We start from the raw sequence: 19957 nt of genomic DNA, 5'->3' as shown, positions 1-19957 counted from the left end.
TACATCTGGGGTGCTGATAGCGTCTGATTGGCCCAGTTTTCATCCGATATAGCAGCCCAATCCATCAGAATCAGATCAAAACAGGACAAAATTGCACATGTGTATGGGCATCTTTAAGAATTATAGATGAGCTTGGCCAGGGCAGGGATTGATTATCAGCATATTTTCATGTACCACATACATAATCCACATCACTTTACAGATATTACTCTGCCATTCACACCAGTGCATGCATAATGTGTGTGCTAAATAAAGAACTTCATAGACAATAAAGGGAATAAGTGCATTATCTACATGTAAAATACAGGTCTGTCCTATAATATAATGTATACTAAATCCCAATATACAGTGTGGGGGTAAATACATCAGACGTCCTTCACATCATGTGAGCTTTAGTGCAAAGCAAGAGATCAGACAGAAATGAATGATGCAACTATGGGCAAACAGTGACAGATCACAAAGAGCCAGGAGGGGGGCACTCAGCCATAATATAACATCACATTGCAATGCAAGGACATTACAAAACCCACAATAAAGATGATGGGATGGCACCAGTATATGCAGCTTGATAGTGCCCACATAGCAGACAACCTTGGTCAGGAACACCCACCCCATGTCCAACCCCTGGTATATGGTCCCCCATGTACTGCAGCTCTAGGGGTCAGTCACTGTCACTTGCCGGTGCCAGCTACCAGCAGATCCCAGCCTGCTAGGCAAGATCTGCATTTCCGAGCATCCTGAGCCTTGTAGTACCACAGGTGGTTTGTGGAGCGACAATCCCAGCCTCTGCCGGGCAGGGCATGCTGGCACATATAGTCCCACCACAGCCCCGGTCTCCTCTGGACACTTACGTGACCCGTCGAGCTCTCGGGCCGCTTTAGCTGCTCTCTCCAGGCCGGTGGGGTCAAAGTTGCTCCATTTGTCCTTGGGTTTGTTCTTATCTCCTCCGTCCCCATCGCCCCCAGGGGGTGCAGGGGGCACCGGCAGACCAGGTACATCTGGGGGGCCCGGTGGCCCCTTGTTGTAGCCGAATAACCAGGACATGACGGAAGAAGCGGCTCACACTGACAATCACCTCTCACTGACACACGTGGGGCGCCCAGCACCCTGCCGCGCATGCGCAATCACCTCCCTCCGCAAGGTCACTTTCCGTACAGCCGGCTCGGAGGTGACGCCACGCACATACCAGTCTGTGATTGGCTAATCCCTTGCCGGCATTCCGGCATCTTGTAGACGGAAGCCCCGCAGGCTCAAAATGCTGAAGAGACTGGGAAACGCGAAGAATCGGCTGCGAAATTTCCGCTTAGCGACGTCTTGTTTGGCCCCTCCCCTAGCAACAGTTGGAAGAAGCGAAGAAGCTATGGCTCAGACAGCGGAGGGAGCGTTCGTCCTGCACGGGAGGAAAGCAGCCCTCAGGTACGGCCGGGGGGGCAGGGGCAGGGGCTGGGGGACGCTGACAAGGACAGGCCGCCACCTAGGCCGAGCATTCATCTCTGAAAAGGGAATGAATAAAGCGATTCTACCGGGTAAATGTACTGAAGCTTCTAATATTGAAAAGTGGCGATGTTGCCCATAGCAACCAATCAGCATTAATTTCAGTATTGCATCCTAGAAATAATCTGGTTGCTATGGGTAACCTCACCTCTTAATTTCTAGAAGGTTTCATTAATTTAGACCTACAAGATGCAACATTTCAGCAGATTGCCCTATAGAGAGAGAGAGAGAGAGAGAGAGAGAGAGAGAGAGAGAGAGAGGCACAGATCCCTGAGATCGGTATCTATCTATCTATCTATCTATCTATCTATCTATCTATCTATCTATCTATCTATCTATCTATCTCCATAGGAAGTACACCCATCCCCCCTATGGTTAGGTCTAAATTGTAGTGGGCTAAAGGACCTCCTGACGTTACAGGGGTGGAGAGGAGGAGAAAGGTCGGAAGAAGGGCCCAAACGGACCCTCACGGGCTCGCTTCGCTCGCCATGCTTTGGGCACGGTAGTTACTAAAGGCAACCAGCCTTGCTCCTCCCCCAGGGCATGGAAGGTCCTTTAGCCCACTACAATTTAGCTATGCACCTTAATTATCAGCTCTTGAGACAAAGATTCCTATTGGATCCCATATAAGGAGTATCTACTGGGTCTGGTTCTACCAACAATAAACCATTCACTTGTAGCAGTAGGCTAGGACATCTGCCAGTCGGTATGTGATGCCCACCTGCTGGCACATCCTCTGAATACTGTAACTTAAGTATTTAAAAAATAATAATAATAAAAATAAATAAATAATAATAAAAAAAAAAAAGGTAAACTAGCTGGACAAAGATTCCCATAACCTGTAATAACATATGTGCTTCCAGAAGGACACACAAATCCAGACGTGCCCATTGCTACCGACAAAGAATGGAAAAAGCATCTACTGAATAAATATGATGTGATACGGGAGAGTTCTGAGCGCTGTGTTCGGGAACCATCCTCTTATCCTTCCCCAGTTCCCAGAGCTATATCCATGATTACACTGACAGTATATGCGAGATGGGATTTCACTGTGCTCGCTGTCATGGAAACCTCTGCCTTAGGCCCACACATCCTTGTAGCACCGCACGGAAGAGGAGATTATGTAATGTGACTTATTAGATAAACCATTTTTTTCCCCACAGTTTCAGATGATGATTATACCTGAATGTATTTGGTCCAGCCTTTGGAATACATTATTAAATATTATATCATATGATGAAGGATTTAAATGCACTATGAAACTATAACAAATTCTGCTTTTGCACTTCCTTAGCTAATTCAGTTATTAATTAGCTTAATTATTATGTACACTATTATCCTTTTCAGTTTTGTTAGTATAATCCTGTGTAAAATATACACTATGGGGGTTATTCTAGTTCCCTCGGTCCCCCGCGCGTTCGCACGGGGGACTGATGTTTTCGTAATGCGCATTTCTGTGCGTGTGCATACGCTTGGTGCGAACGGCTAGTTCACATCCTGTTCAAACCTACCAGTGCGGGTGTGGGGGGGGGGGGGGGGGCGTGGGGCGGAGGCGAGGGGACGAGCCCATGGGAATACCCAGTTTTTATGGGCATTGACGCGGGTGCGGGGGGTGGGCAGCGGATTTCAGCTGCCTGCCTGCTTCCTGTACAGGTAGCAGGCAAATGGAGGTGTCTTAAGGTGCATACACACTGTACAATTTTTTTGACCAATTTCGTTGCAAGACATTTCCCTTGAAGATGTTAACGAAAGATATTGACGAAAGACGAAAGATCTAGCTACAGTGTATAGGCTCTTTTTGAAAGATATCCAAATTGAGCCGCATGCACAGTTGACGAACAACCTTGATGAACAACTGGCGGGTACGCGCATCATCATTCGTCGTTCGTCGCGAACGCACTGAAACATATTTTTGACCAAGTTCGTTCAGAATGGTCGAGATGAACGAAATTGGTCAAAAAAGTTGGTCAAAAAAATTGTACAGTGTGTATGCACCTTAACATCTGCGGGCACCTTCCAAATCATTCGATGGTCGCAAAACATCCATTTGCAGCATGCGGGGGATTTGGCGACCAAGGCCGGCTGTGCGAGCGGCAGGGCGCTTAATCCACACGCAACACTGCGAAATTAGCAGCGTTGCGTGTGGACCAGAATAAAATCCAATGTGATTTATACAGAGGTTGGCCCACCTAAGGGTTGTTTTAACTTATGAACACTGCCCTGCCACCTGTGAATGTGCCACCTGTGAATGTGCCCTTCATCACTGCTTTAATAGTGCTTTCTTATTAACGGGATGGAAACATACCCAGAGATCCTGACTGCTCCTACTCTGACAGCGGGGTGAGCGCAAAGTAGCCCCTCGCTGGGCACACCATGCTGCGGCTTCTTCGCTCACCACAGGTTTTATTCTCCCTCTATGGTGGTCTAGGACCCCCATGAGGGAGAAAAGTCCATGTAAGTCGGGATGCCGACTGTTGGGCATTTAACAGTTGGTATTCCGACGTCTGTCTATTGACCATCGGAATCCCGACTGTTGGGAACATGGCGCCTACACTGCTTTTTCAAGGACACCTGTGTTGCACATTCGCAAATCACGGTCACCATTTTTTCAGCGATTTTTGCTGCTGTCCTGCTGGCGCCGGACCGACTGAGATGTCAGTATAATTAAATAGGTGCGTGGTGTCTGGGCCCGTGTGCACCACACACCTTGCACCCATTATAGATACACCAGTGGAGACGCTTCCATCTGACCCCCGACCCCCCTATAATCAGGACCTGTGGACTGATCTTCACCTAGTGTGTATGTTTTATTTTTTAGCCTTTTATATATTTATATACAGACAGATATCAGTGTCTCCTGATGATGGTGGAGATTCCCAAAAGTAACATCGATTATATCACGATTCTTTAACTGCTTTAAGTCCCAGAGTGCCAGCTCTTCTTTGCCATTTGTATTGGGGAACTCTGTACCCCGTGGAGGGCACCTGGGCCAGTTCTTGTACAGATACCTTTATATATATATATATATATATATATATATATATATATATATATACTGTATATATATATATATATATATATATATATATATATATGTATATATTTCTCTTGTGAAGCGATCTCTGCCATGTTTAGTCGCAGGGCTATATAGAAAATGAACGATACCTCGATCCACCTTCAGAGTATGACATGAATGATAGTCCTTATAGTCCAGCACTGGGGGAAATGCCCACCTTCCCGGGGGGACCGGGAGGGGGGACCCGATTTTCAGGAGATTCCCGGCCATTCCAGGAGGGTAGGCAAGTATGATGGGGAGTAGCGAGCCATGTGAGGGGACGCGGTGCTATGTGTAAAAGAAAACCCCCATGTTGACATTCCCCATGTCGACCTAATACTTGTGTCGACATAATGACCCTGTCAACCTAACCTCATGTCAACCTTCATTAATGTCAACCTTCAGTCATGTTGACCGTTATGCATGTCGACCTAGTGGTGTGGACCTAATGCTTGTCGACCTAGTTGCTATGCAATGATCCATACCCAAAATGGCTAAGTCTGTATAGGCCTTTAGTCTCTCTTGTGAAGGTGACACTTTACTGTTATTACTGGTATTATTATTATTATTATTATTATTATTATTATTATTCTGTTTATTATTATAATGCGACTTTAGAGTTTATTAATACCACTAGAAAGGTCCCTCTCTCTAGTATTGTGGGCCATTGTATGCAGGCTTCTTTGCTTGGTGCCGGAGGACTCACCAGCAGTCGGAATTCTGACAGTCATTACCCCAACGCCGGAATCCCGACTGCTAAAAGCCTGACACAGGGGCAGCGGGTATTCTCCCTCGTGGGGTCCACGACCCTTCGTCGCGCTCCCCCCGCTGTCTGAGCCTGGGCATTCGGGATTCCGATGTCGGGCTAATGACTGTCGGAATCCCGACTGTCGGGGTGTTATACCTCACCCGTTTGCTTGACATGCCATGTCTGGCACAGATACTAACGAATTACGGGCCTTATTCTAGTTCACTCTTTCTGACAAAATCCTTCTTAGATGGACAAAACCATGTGCACTGCAGGTGGGGCAGATGTAACATGTGTAGAGAGAATTAGATTTGGGTGGGGTTTTACTTCAAAGTGAGATCTATATTGCAGTGTAAAAATAAAGCAGCCAGTATTTACCCTGCACAGAAACAAAATAACTCACCAAACTCTAATTCTCTCTGCACATGTTACATCTACCCCCCTGCAGTGCACATGGTTCTGTCCATCTAAGAAGGAATTTGTCAGAAAGAATGAACGAGAATAACCCCCTACATCTGCAAGCATCTCAACAATACAATTTATTTTTTTGCATTCTTTCTGTTCTACATGTCTGTGGCATCCCTATCCATATTAGATCCTTTATATACACAGTATGGAGCCTTTTGAAGATTGGGTTAGAAACATTGTACTTTCTATAGTTATATATCCTATCTTAATGTTCATTCTAGCACCTTGTATCATCTAAAGTCCGTGCAGTTGCTCTTCCCTGCCTGGGGTGTTTCTAGCATAGGCCTGGTCTGCATTATCACTACGGAAATACAGACCACACTGTGCTAGAAGCACCACAGCAGAGAGCGACACCCCAGGCAGGGAAGAGCTACTGCACGGATTTTGGAAGATGCCTTGTGCTGAAATGAACACTAGTAACTCATCTTTGTTATATTTCCTGTAATGCTCGTGTACTATAGAGGAGACACTGCCGTCTTCCTAGCGATCTTGTCCGTTATCCTCATGCTGTTCTGTCCATTATCTGCTCTGTATTTAGAGAGAAGCCATATGAATTTCTGAGCAATACACAGAAGACCACGAGCAGCCACAATCTTAGCTTTCAAGGGTCTGCCAATAACCGCCGATTGCAGGGTGGCCATGATGGAGGACACACCTTTCTCAGCGAATCAAATGGTAAGCATTACACTGTTCTACTACTGACTGACGATTGTCTTATAACATACAAACGTATATGCGGACGATGTGGTCCAGAGGTTGGGCTTCCCCCATTGATGTAAACGAGAGCCGGGTCGGATGACCTGGCGTACACGTTTACACTGCCATCTACCCAGGTCCTAGCCGTGATCTACCCTGGTCAGGATCTGGGTAGAAGTCCTGTGTAAAGGGACATGGCATGACCCAATTACACCTCTGCTGACCTGGGTCTGACCTGCCGCTGACCTGGGTTTTTGCGGCGGTGTAAAAGGGGTATGAGTTTGTGTCTGTATCCTCCATTCACATATCATGTTATATACATTTACATGTCAGATTAGAAGGAGTTCCCGCTGGGAAACGTTAAACACATAAATGCAGCTATCAATAACATACAGTATCCTCTGTGATGGGCCTGTCACATAGGACTAACTGGGCTTCTAAAGCCCCCATCATGTGGGGATGAGGTAACCTCACCAAACTATTTAGCAAGTATATGTATGACCATAAGATCCTGATACAGCGCACTAAATATGTGTTAATTAGTTATCAGACACTTTGTAATCAGAAGGTTCTTCTGAAATAGTAACCAGACCTTTAACAGCCTTCATTTGCACCTGGAAAGGGTTAATTTGGGCAGAGGGCTCCTCTTTACTACACACTCCCATCTGTAGCACTGGTTAGTTCCTATTCCTGGATAGCAGTGATTTTCAACCTTTTTACCTTGCGGCGCACTAAATAAGGGTTTAAAATTGCCAAGACACACCATGATATCCCCACAGGGTAAAACACATTGGCCCCCATAGGAAAGAAAACCAAACCTATTGGCCCCCATATAAGAAAAACAATCACACTGGTCCCCACAGGTAACAAATATAAAATACATTGGCCCTTTACATGAAAAGAAGAGACCAGTAAATAAAAGATGAACTGGTGGTGGCTGTAACCTGGTTTGGGCATCTCTAGATCTGGGGGCACACCTGACAACAGCTCAAGGCACACTAGTGTGCCACGGGAGGGAATGAGTAAACAAGATGGAACCTTACTAAGAAACATACAGCCCTCTTTCTGATTTTACCAGTCATAGGAAATAAGATATTATGGTATAAGCCAAGAGAAGGAATGTATTAGCTCTGGAATAAAGTGACACAGATTTTTTGTGGAGCCAGAACTTGTGTTTAGGTGTAGTGGGTCCTGTGGCCTTGTTGGATGTTCTGTTGAGCAACCTTTGCCTCTGTTCTGTACAGATTAGAGCTGCTGATGGGTGTCTGCAGTCAGGGGTGTAACAGACATTGGGGGGGGGGGGGGGGGGGGGTGGGGACGGGGGCACCTGCATGCACCGCAGCACCTGTTTGGTTCCCAGTGTTATACAACAGTGACGGCTGAGATGAACCCGCTGCTGCAGAGTTAGTTGGCTCTGTCCCAGGAGCCTCTTTAACACCTGTAATATGAGACAGGACGGCTCCTGCCTGGTACCGCTCAGTCTGTGCTGGACCAAGTGATGGTGCACCCAGTGCTGCTGCTGGGCCGTGAGATGGGACACACCAGTGAGTGCGGATTCTGCATGCTACAGACAACTGAATCTTGTGAGTGTGACCCTGACCCCCAGCTGTTGTCACACAGGGTAGCTGCAGCCCTGCTATTTCACCGGGGGCTCCGGCCCCTTGCATGGCTCACTTTTCCTAACATACTTGCGGCTCGGAGCCTCGCTGCACTCGGCATACACTATATTATACTCCCTCTGTGCCGACATGGATGGTGGCGTAAGAATAAGTCAGTTTAAAAGAAATAAATCATAAAAAACTCATGTCGACATTGTCATGTGTCTACCTTTTTCATGTCTACTTTTTGTCCCGGTCGACATTTTGACCCTGTTGACCTTTTTCATATCGACATTCTTACCATGTCGACATTTTGGCCCTATCGACCTATGCATGTTGAACTTAATCCCTAAAAAGCGTAATCCTTCGAAGCATATAATGGGCATCTATGGATGCTTTATGACATGTAAATGTGTTGAAAAGCTTCTGACCTTTCTGACCAATCACATTGTAAGTTTTTAAAGTTTTTCCGTTTAGAAAATTTAAAAAATTTGCCTGCTTTGTTAGAGCACCCTTTCTTCATGGTTGTACCAATTTTATGCCCCCGTAGTGTCAATCTTGTATTATTAGTAATTGGAGAAAATGTGGCTTCATGTATTTATGTTTTGGTGCCTTCTGTATAAAATGTAATCCTTCTAAACAGACAGACTTTTGTATTTAGGTACAAGTTTTTGGGTGGTGCTAGCGCTCTGGGGTTGCCGTGAAGGGTAGGTGGTGTTGGTAGTCAATGATGGTGTGATCTTTGGCAGTGGGCAATAACTGTAGGCTGGGTGTTGTGAAAAGCGATAGGGAGACCGGTATAAACTGTTGACCTTTAATAACCTGTCCCACGAAGAGAGATGTTTAAATCAGGGGGACTTGTGGCTGGGAGTTCTGAAAATGTGGTTTACTTGCTTCTGGGCTGGGGTGTTGATACCTCAGATGCAAGGGAATGTGTCCGAATAAATCAATTTGCAATGCTGGTGCTGCTGTAGTGACTTACCCTTAAGTTCTGTTGAATCAGCATGCACTCCTTGCCTGGATAGCTCCCTAATGTAGCAGTCAAAATGGCAGGAGGGGCGGATAAATGAAGATGGCTACAGACTAGTGCTTAAATGCAAGCACAAATTTATTATTTGTTAAAACGATATACAAGCGAAAATTGGTTAGGGTGGTATAAGTGGGTGCAGGTACCAACGCGTTTCTTCCCTCAGAGGGACTTTTTCAATGGTAGAAAGTATGTGGTCCCAGGCCCGGTTTAAATATCTTTGAAAATGGCGCCGACTCTGCGTTTCTCTGTTAATGTCTACTGCGCATGCGCAGATGACCGGCGCTAGAGCCGATGTGGGGTTTTATGAGGTTACTGTCGGATGAGGACGGCGCATGTGCCGTACCTCGTCTATGAGTGGACTCCAAGGAGTGTGACGTAGGGCGGGGAGGATGTGGTGATTGGTGGGATCACGTACAGCGGCTGCGTGTGTACGTATCCCAACTGGAGTGTCTCGGCTATAGTCCTATTGGAGGGAAAAGGGGGGCTCGTGCCGGGGAGGGTAATGATAGGTTTCTGGCGCTGCCTGTCAAATTAGCTGGCAGAAGAGTGGCAGCGATGTGGTGACTGGGGGTAGATGAAGGGTGGTGAAAGATCAGTGGGTGAGCTGGTGGGTTAATGGCATGAGGGATAGAGGCAATAAACCAGTATGTTTGGGATAAATAAGTATGATGGGATGGCGTGCTGTAAGAAACTGGTTGATGCTTGCGACCCATCGGTGGGCGTATGATGGTCCTGTGAGGATGGAGAGAGGATTGATAGTTGGTGGTAGGCGGATTATGGGATTTTGTTGATACGGGGGATGCTTGGCATCCCTAGGGGTAATGGCATGACTGATGTCGGGTGGGAGGTGATACGGGGGGTGTTGTGTGGTTAGGAATTGGGAGAATGTCACCTGAAAATGGGTCAAAAGAGGGGGTATGGGGGAGCACAGTGGGTGTGTATAGAATAAGGGAATGCAATACTTTAAATGCAGTGATAATAGGATGGGTTAGATCTATGCATAGGTGGACTAGAGATTAGCAACAATGAACACAAATGATAAACATAAGTAGAAGAATATTTGTATTAGGATAGTCTTCGGACGAATATTAGTCAATGTGGAATAAATAGAACATATGAGTATTGTCTATAGCAGTCCAAGTTCTGACTCCAGTTGTTTTGTGTTTAATGAGTCCGGCAGGAGGCTCTCAGAGTTGGTGAATAAGGTCACTCAACGGTAGTTGGTGATTGTGTTTTAAAGTCAGCTGCTGGGTTAGTCATGGGTCTATGTTAAGACCTAGTGAATGGAGGGTCTGCAGGTCAAAGATCCATTTGCTCTCGACACAGTTGACATTTTGGCCCTGTCGACCTATGCATGTTGAACTTAATCCCTAAAAAGCGTAATCCTTCGAAGCATATAATGGGCATCTATGGATGCTTTATGACATGTAAATGTGTTGACAAGCTTCTGACCTTTCTGACCAATCACATTTGTATGTTTTTAAAGTTTTTCCGTTTAGAAAATGTAAAAAATTGCCTGCTTTGTTAGAGCACCCTTTCTTCATGGTTGTACCAATTTTATGCCCCCGTAGTAGTGTCAATCTTGTATTATTAATAATTGGAGAAAGTGTGGCTTCATGTATTTATGTTTTGGTGTCTACTGTATAAAATTATATCCTTCTAAACAGACAGACTTTTGTATTTACCCCAGGTAACGCATTTGCACCATATACCAAAGAGCACCCTAGCATTGACGACCTGGAGGAGAATTTGAGGAAACTCAAAGTCCAGGTGGATAGTTTGGCCTCCAGTCTTAATTTGGAAAGCAGCACTTCTGACTATACAGATACATACATGCCAAAATGGGCAAAACGCGTGAACGACTCATCGTATGGAGGCCCTAGTGAACGTGGTATGGACTCATCGCCAAACTCCGAATGGTTTTCAAAGTCAAATCATTTAATCAAACCTCATGAAAACATTTCTGCACTACAGAGTTCAGGATTACCGTCATTCTCAAAATCTTCTTTTAGTAGTCCCGTTGGTGCCATGGAAGGTGCATTTTCAGAGATGGCATCTATATCCTCACCTTTGACTTCGTCAAGCATTGCTTATGGAGAATCCATACCAGTGAAGTATGGTGCACCTCATATTGTTGGCGTGAGATCCTTATTACCTCCCAAGATTCCTGTACGTTCGTGTTCTCCAAAGAGAACTAGGATTTCTGTAGTTCGAGGAAGATCCCAGTCCCTTGACCGCTCACACTCATTCTCCCCTGCTGCTAAGAAAGCAAGATGGCCTAGATCACGCTCTCAATCACCAAAACCTATCTGGAGGCCAAATTCTGCAAAAGCCAATGCCTGTGGCCAGCCTCTGCCAAGACCCAAGTCTAGTGGCAAGACGTCATCTTCCAATCGTCAATCACGATCACGGTTATACAGACCTGGAGCTTTGATTACCAGATCTTTCACTTCCCCAAGGAAGAACAAAAGCAATCTTGGTTATTCCTGGACACCTTACAGCATACCGTCATCCTCTATTTCAGCACCCTCTGCAGAAGAGATCAGTGAAAGGTACTTGTTTAAATACATTTTTTACAAGCATCGACCAGAAAAACTTAGCCACTGTGTTTGCTGCTTCTAGTCCTGTTGCCACCGGACAGTCCATATCTGTCTGCTTAATAAATATTGTTTTGATCTAGTGAATATTAATTTTGTTTTGGTAGATTCTTACAGACGTTGGCAGGGAGAGATGTGGGGAGATCTGTAGTGGAAGCATCTCCCTACCAACAGGAGCTGACCCGGTTACGACTAGAGCGTCTTCGCGTGGAGGAGGAATTACTGCTGGAAATTAAAAGGCGGCAAGAGTTGGAACGGACAAGAGGACCAAAGCCGAAGTGGTGAGATTGATGTATCATAGAAATTGTGAGCTGTGTTTATAGATAAAGACTCTGGTTTTTCTTGTCACTAGAGTATAGTTGGGGGGTACCATTTTTACTTTCATTCTTCTTTACCCAGGCATTCACAAACCCGGGTTACTTGTCCGCCCCCCTCCCCACCCACAGTGCTGGGAGCAGCTCACGCTTCCCCTCTAGCAGCCCTGAGGACCCACTCTGAGGGGCATAGAGGGAAAATGAAATAGTGTACTGAGAGCCATGCGAGGGGACCAGATACACCTATACGGTGTCCATGTCGACTTATGTTGACATAGACACCAAATAACCGTGATAAACCCATGTTGAACTTTTCTATGTCAACCTTTTGACCAAGTCGACCTAATACTCATATTATATACATAGATTGTGAAAGCATTTTAATAGTAAGTTATTGTTGAAGAACATATAGGGCAGTATTCAATATAAAATATCGCCGTGTGCAGCGAATCCTGTTTAGGATTCGCTGCACACTCGCTGTGTTCCGGAGGGCTGGCTGCCACTCGCTCTCCCTGTATTCAATGTTGGAGGGGCGAGTTGCCCCTCGCGGTGAATCTTAACCCCTGCAGCGGATGAGCGTCCGCGGCAGGAAGCCGTGGGACGGTGGCAGGCAGGGAGATTGAAGTCTCCCTGCCTGCCCCAGAAGGTATGTGGGGGGGAGGTGGGCTCCCCGGGACCCAGGCAGCACAAGCGCCCCCCCCCAGAGCCAGCAGGGGACCGGGTGTATTCACTGCTCCCGATCATGCATATGTAATGATCGGGTGCAGTGAATATATCGGGTGCAGTGAATATAAAATATATATTCATGTGCTATAAGCACATGAATAAAAATAGCATGCCCTTCACAGAATAAAATTCCTGATTTTTTTATACCAAAATTAAAACAAAAAAACTTTTATTTAAAAAGTTCACATTCCACTTCTCCATGAAAAGATGGAGAATTGCTACACGGAGACACGGCGAAAATCACTCAGAAAGACGGCGAGAAGTGCACATTGAATAGGGTGGTTCACTTTTTGAGAGCAAAAGTCTCCGTCCAACGCGAGAAAAGCACAAACTCGCCATAAAACACGGAGAATTTTTCTCATTGAATACTGCCCATAATAAGAAGTAAAGGTAAAGCATACTATAATACAGGGGAGTAAACAGTTAATCCTCTGGCGTAAGCAAAAACACATCAGGATATTATTTATATAAAAATGCTAAACGGGCCTAAGTATCGTAGAAGTTCTCTGCCCCATGCTCTTTGCTTCTAACGCTTGTCGTCCCTTGTCTTTACTTCTTGTATATAGATTATTGGTCAAATATATAGACTATTAGTGCCATATGGATAGAATTTGATCAGTATATATTAAAAAAGTGATAGAATGGCGCTAACAAACAACAATATGAAGTCTCGCAATAATAAAGTCACTTGTTCTGGAGAATGAAGCCTCATACTCTGGTGTCTTTGAATGCACTCCATATTGTCCTGCTCGCATTATTACTGCCTGGTTCTGCTGCTGCATAAGAGGGAGTGCAAGTGAGGTCTGTGTGCTACAGCAGGGGGTGGGGGGGCTGTGATATAGTATGCCCTGCGTCCAACCTTAATCTGGCTAGGCACACGCCATTGGTTTCAGGCACTATAGTCACAACTGGGCAGGCATATTTAAATGCACCCCTGGTTGTACGATATATTGATTGGTAAGTGTGTATGCTTACCAGATCAGACGCTATGTCTGCAGATCCATCGGTATTGTGTGTACTCGCCCTAAGAATAACCATATTATATTTATTGTGCAGGTATGAGATGAAGAGTTCACAGTTCCATTATGAAGCCCGTAAGAATAACGAGTTGCTGAAGAGTTCTAAGGATTATCAATCTATCTACAATTACCGCCATGATCTGTCGAACGCATCCAAGGATTTTCAGGAGCACCTAAAGATCACACATTTGGAACCAGTGTAAATTAAGGACACTCGGCCTGTTGGTTTCTGTCACTGTGTGGAATGTTGGTGGATGGTAAAATGGGAATGACACAAATATTTAAACATGGATTGGTGTGCTAGATATAAAAGTAAGACTAAACACATACAGTGCTCCATCTGATGTGTGCGACATACTGTCTCAGATAGAGTAGAGATAGGTGTATGTGGGAGATGTTCTCTGGATTGTGTGATTGCAGTGATTGGCTGGGGTGCTGTGGGGGTGGATATGGATTACCCTGTGGAGTGTATGGAAGCATAACCACAGCCCTGTGATGCTGTGACCAAACTCCCATGATGCTGTTCCACCATAGATACTATATATACATAATAAAGGGTTTAGCCTTGTTCCTACCAGTGGCCACACCCCTTCTGTAAGCATTTGGGTCTGTACTCCATCTCATTGGCCTAGCTTTATAACCCTCGGGGTGAGTTACATAATCACCGGGTGCCATAGCATGACTGGGCCAACTATGCTACTGCCAACGCATGCTCAGGAGAGCAGAGTGTGGTCCTTGTAGCAATTGGACCAGCAGTGCCGGCCCTTCTAACCTCTGGGCCCAAGAGCAGCTGAATGGGTAGGTTCTTCCTGCACTGAATGAAACTCAACCTTTTTCTGAAAGACTCAGGGGCTGATGCAGAGCTGAGTCTACACTCCCTTGCGTGAATCTACACTCCCTTGTGCATGGGTGTGATATGGCGGTCCGACAATCGGGATGCCGATGGTCTGTTTTCCGACATCGGATTCCGGACTGCCGGTGCTCCGACATAAGGGCGAGCGCAAAGAAGCTCCTTGCGGGCACGCTGCGCTTGCCACAGGTTCTATTCTCCCACTATAGGGGTCGTGGACCCCCAAAAGTGAGAAAAGCTCCTGTCAGTCGGGATCCCGACTGTTGGGCATTTAATCAGTCGGGATTCCGATGTTGGAGTACTAACCGTCAGAATCCTGACTGTCGGACAGTCATCCGGCACCCGTGGAGCATAGCTTACCTGAATTTGCAATTATGCCTGTTCCAAATATGGGCACAAGCAAGAACAGGCAATGCAAAGTGATAAGGGCTTTGCTTGTATATGCACTTATGATATTGGCGGAATGGGGTGGGCAGGGACCTTGGCATGTATGCAAAGACCAGGTAGGGCTTGCGCACACAATTGCAGCTTTGAGATTGGCATTTTCCACCTAATGATGAGGACTTGCAGCAAACCAGGTGCATATGCTGATGACGCAGAGACGCGGACACAATGAAACGCCCACAGCTCTGCGCATTGGCTATAATGCGTATTCTGTGCGCGCTTCTTTTGAACAATGTTCACATGATTTGCTTTCAGCTCAGCATCAGCCCCTCAATGTTCTGTCACAGTATGATCAGCAGTGTGACACCGAGCCCTACCCTTAATGTTCTGTCACAGTACGATCAGCAGCCGGTGACACAGAGCCCTACCCTTGATGTTCTGTCACAGTATGATCAGCAGTGTGACACAGAGCCCTACCCTTGATGTTCTGTCACAGTATGATCAGCAGTGTGACACAGAGCCCTACCCTTAATGTTCTGTCACAGTACGATCAGCAGCCGGTGACACAGAGCCCTACCCTTGATGTTCTGTCACAGTACGATCAGCAGCCGGTGACACAGAGCCCTACCCTTGATGTTCTGTCACAGTACGATCAGCAGCCGGTGACACAGAGCCCTACCCTTAATGTTCTGTCACAGTACGATCAGCAGCATGTGACACCAAGCCCTACCCTTAATGTTCTGTCACAGTACGATCAGCAGCATGTGACACCAAGCCCTACCCTTAATGTTCTGTCACAGTACGATCAGCAGCCGGTGACACAGAGCCCTACCCTTGATGTTCTGTCACAGTACGATCAGCAGCCGGTGACACAGAGCCCTACCCTTGATGTTCTGTCACAGTACGATCAGCAGCCGGTGACACAGAGCCCTACCCTTTGGCTGTTAGGAGATAGTATGTCATTATTTCTCCTTATTTCAGGTCTGTTTTCCCAGGGACCATTGTCTGAATGACTGTCGCTACTCATTGTTCTAGTATAATGCCCTCATGAAATTCTATAATGTACCAAAATGTCTCCTGCACATTTACCAAAGGGATAAACTAGCTGGCTTCTCCTGATTTAAGGGTTATCTGTATTTATCGAGTGGTGCAGGATGCAATGGTAGTGGCTGCTGTGCTGCTGCTGGCTGTCCTGTGCTATTAATGAACAAAAAATATTTAATATTCACAAAGAACATTTGGTACTTATTTCCTAGCACGGCGCCCATCGCATAAGATTGTATGCCTTAATTAAGGCATACAATCTATACAATTGAAAAGATCCATGAGATCCATAAGATAAATGATCCATCAACACCAACCCAAAGCGTGGCGAGCGCAGCGAGCCCGCGAGCGGCGGCGGTACACGTCCTCTGACCTTTTTTATACCCCCACTATCCACGCCGGCGTGGAGTTGATTTTATATAGTGTGGCGAGCGCGGCGAGCCCGAAGCGTGGCGAGCAGACGCGTAATACTTGTGAAGTAATGCGCGTCCCCTCGCTGCGCTCGCCACACTATATAGAATCAACTCCACGCCGACGTGGATAGTGGGGGTATAAAAAGGTCGGAGGATGCATCCCGCCGGTGTTGATGGATCTTTTATCTTATGGATCTCATGGATCTTATGCATCTTATGGATGCATAAGATCCATGAGATCCATAAGATGAGATCCATAAGATGCGATAATGTACATACAATTAAAAATCTTTTCAATTGTATAGATTGTATATCTCGTCGATCTCGTCCATGCACAAACACATAAGATGCTTGCAATGCTTGCGATATCGTCCCGACACATACAATCTAGATCGTGGGCGCTGTGCTAGGAAATAAGTACCGAACATGTTTTTTCTTGTTTAATGTTCATTCAAATATATTTTGTTTCTATTTTGTTTTTAAAAATTTGTACAGAATCTGCATCTGAAGGCAAGAGACAGGGCGCCATGTGCTGTGGGCCAATGTCCGGCCATGCTGACCGGGTACCCCCACTGGCCACCAATGTGGTAATGAAGTGCTTGCTGCTGCCTGCCAATGACACCAGTAAGCTGAGCATTGCTTAGCGACCCCGGCTGTTCAGATTTCTTGTAACTCTGGATAATGGCCCCTTATTCTGATCCCTTCACTCCAACCTGAATTTGGCCAGTGTACCGATGTTGTGCGTATACACATGCGCAGAAATGGTTCGGTACGCATTGAGTGAGCGCACTCGGCAAGTCTAGTCGCAGAGTGCTTGCTCCTGGCCTTCCGAACAGGGGGTGGAGAGGGGCATTGTGGCCTGATCAGGGTCATTACCATAAGCGCACGCCCTGCTTTCCCATGAAAACTCAGGGCGTGTGTATGGAAATGTGGTTGTGGACAGCTGACCCACCCATATCCCCAAGTGGTCTAGACCACTCGTGTATGGGCGAGCACTTTCCACATCATTCGATGGTCACTGACCATCGAAGGATGTGGGAGGTTCCCACAGGCATACGAATGGATGTTCACAAAAAATATTGGTTCGCATGCCGACCGTCCGAATTCGGCATGCGAATGGGCGGCGCCGGCGATCCATTCGCTAAATGGCTGGGTTTGGAACATTTGCGTCGGCTCCGTGCACGGGGCCAAGCGAAACAATCAGAGTAAGGGACAACTATTTGCATTATTAGTTTATAGCTAAAAAGGAATATCAGCTGTTTTTATTCTTTGTTTTTACATGCAGTGTGGTCATGTCCTTTAAATAATTGAATACAAAAAGTTACTGTCTAAAGTTAAGTCTACAGCACTGCAGTACATTAAGCAATGAGATACAGTAACTATCCCTAGGAAGAATTGTAGTCCTATGCCAATGCCGGAGAAGTAGGAGGCCAGAAATAGTGCTATTGGCCACGGTATACTGTATGTAGCAGAAGTCTGTGAATGTAAAAATAAAATGTTTAAAGACAGATGTACACACATTTGCCCCATACTTGTAAACTTTAAGAGAATAGAAAACAAAATTGATGTCTTTAGAACCCCTGTAGTGTGGGAACAGGCCGGTAGCTAATGTGCATTCTCAACTGACTATGTCCTGACAAGTATTCGGAAGCAATGGATTTTAATAATTGGGGATAATAACCGCTTTGTAGGGAAAGCAGATTGTGTGTGTTCAAATGACAAAATACTGGTCCCTGAATGTCATGAATTCATTTTGTCTGTGTCAGTATACTTGTATCCATGACTGATTTGTGTGTCTTATAATTTATCAATGTAATAAAATATTGGCTTCAGACATCATAGGCTGTTTGTCTGTTTAAAAAAAAAGGGGACGGGAATGAGGATGATTCCACACAGGGAAATAAATGTGAATGTGCGACCAACTATACTGAGAATTCTGGGACGTTTAATCCCTCCTACGTATATAATCCCACCTAATAAAGACTTGATCACAAAGCATACTTACCTACCCTCCCAGAATGTGTCCAGGAGGGTTACGAAAATCGTGTCCCCCTCCCGACCCCCTGGAAGGGCGGACAACCCTCCTGCATTTAGCGAGGCCCCTGCTTCAGCCCCCGCACACTCTGCAGGTCAAATACCGGCATTCACGTCTGTTAGGGGAGGGACTAAATTGAGGCAAATCACATAATTAAGTACCACCCCTGAAGAGCCAGGAATTATGGCATTTACAGGAAAGGGAGCGGGGCTTAATGACAACAAGCCCCACCCTGGAGAAGCCGCAGAAGACTGACACACAATGTCTAGGTCAATAGGCCGACACCATACGGTCGACATGGTAGAAAAGTCATCACAAACAAATTGTCAACATGGCTATGGTCCACACATGAAAAAAGTCAACACAAACTTTTTTGGGATATTTTTTATTTGTTTAACTCTTTCATACGCCTGGCTGTGCCCTGTCACTCGCTCCCGCTGGGTTCCCTCCGCGCTACACGCAGTGCTTGACCCGACGTGGGAGTGGAGTTGTGGAGATTGCCACTGGTACCCACTGCTGAACCACACACGGTGGCTGGCCCATTAATGCCCCGCATGCTGGGACTTGTGGTTCACCAAGTCCCAGCATGCGGCCGAGGCATCTTACGTAAAAAGTGTCCCCCAGCTGTGGCATAGCACCACAGGCTGTTGGAGCCTGGTGCTAGTTCCAAAATACGGGGGACCCCCAGTTTTTTGTCCCCTGTATTTTTGGAACCAGGACCAGTCCAAGAGTCTGGGGACGCTTTTTGTCCCCCGTAATTTTTGGAACCAAGTCCGGCCCAATGAGCCCGGGGCTGGTTATGCTCAGGAGATGGGACCACACGCCATTTTTTTTAACTTTTACACATTTTTTAAGAGAGAACAATTTTTTATAATGTTTACCAAAAATCTCACTCTATTAAATTTGCGAGTTGTATACTTTATAATGGGAAAACATCTAGATGCGAAGTGAAGTGTGAGGAAAAAAAAAAAATCGAGAGTTAAAAGTGCGATTTTTTTACCGCAATTCACATCTTATTAAATGTGCAATTTTTGGAAAACGTATGAATTCTGACTTTTTTGGCAAAAAAAATTCCCAAAAGTCTAAAAATCGCACTCTATTAAATCTCACCCCATATATTATAATGTAATACTAATAAGTACTCATCCCATTGTGGATTAACTTTTTCCGAACAGTGGCTCTTAATTGCACACCCTCAGTAATGAAAGGTGCTATCTGCTGAGAATAAAATGGATTACATAGTGGGCCTTATTCTAGTTTACTCTTTCTGACAAAATCCTTCTTAGATGGACAAAACCATGTGCACTGCAGGGGGGCAGATGCAATATGTGCAGAGAGAATTAGATTTGGGTGAGTTATTTTGTTTCTGTGCAGGGAAAATACTGGCTGCTTTATTTTTACACTGCAGTATAGATCTCACTTTGAAGTAAAACCCCACCCAAATCTTATTCTCTCTGCACAAGTAACATCTGCCCCACCTGCAGTG

At 45.8% G+C, this 19957-nt stretch overlaps 2 protein-coding genes across 2 annotated transcripts in view; one reads left to right on the top strand and one right to left on the bottom strand.

Moving 5' to 3' along the window:
* LOC146043025 (ATPase family AAA domain-containing protein 3-B) overlaps positions 1-1205 on the bottom strand; it is a 67690-nt gene extending 66485 nt beyond the window's left edge. Inside the window, exon 1 of the mRNA XM_083163390.1 lies at positions 852-1205. Within this exon, the coding sequence (XP_083019516.1) occupies positions 852-1044 (193 nt within the window). The 5' untranslated portion in view covers positions 1045-1205. The remainder of the gene's footprint in view (positions 1-851) is intronic.
* A 2-nt stretch (positions 1206-1207) lies between these two features.
* LOC146043026 (uncharacterized) lies at positions 1208-18275 on the top strand. Its single transcript, XM_083163391.1, has 5 exons — positions 1208-1416; positions 6304-6440; positions 10780-11641; positions 11794-11967; positions 13783-18275. Exons 1-5 carry the CDS (start codon positions 1256-1258, stop codon positions 13946-13948), a joined length of 1500 nt encoding a protein of 499 aa, XP_083019517.1. The 5' UTR covers positions 1208-1255; the 3' UTR covers positions 13949-18275.
* Positions 18276-19957: the final 1682 nt, after the last annotated feature.

This window comes from Crinia signifera, chromosome 19, assembly GCF_055691185.1.
Source record: "Crinia signifera chromosome 19, ASM5569118v1, whole genome shotgun sequence".
NCBI classification, from domain to species: domain Eukaryota; kingdom Metazoa; phylum Chordata; class Amphibia; order Anura; family Myobatrachidae; genus Crinia; species Crinia signifera.
Note: the sequence above shows the minus strand (reverse complement) of the source record. Positions and strands in the feature narration are given on the sequence as shown.

Excerpts from the sequence above, each read along its gene's own strand:
- LOC146043026 (XM_083163391.1), top strand. The coding sequence starts at position 1,256 with ATGCTGAAGAGACTGGGAAACGCGAAGAATCGGCTGCGAAATTTCCGC. Across the intron at positions 1,417-6,303 it reads GGGAGGAAAGCAGCCCTCAG|AGAGAAGCCATATGAATTTC; the intron begins GTACGGCCGGGG and ends CTCTGTATTTAG. Across the intron at positions 11,968-13,782 it reads AGAGGACCAAAGCCGAAGTG|GTATGAGATGAAGAGTTCAC; the intron begins GTGAGATTGATG and ends TTTATTGTGCAG.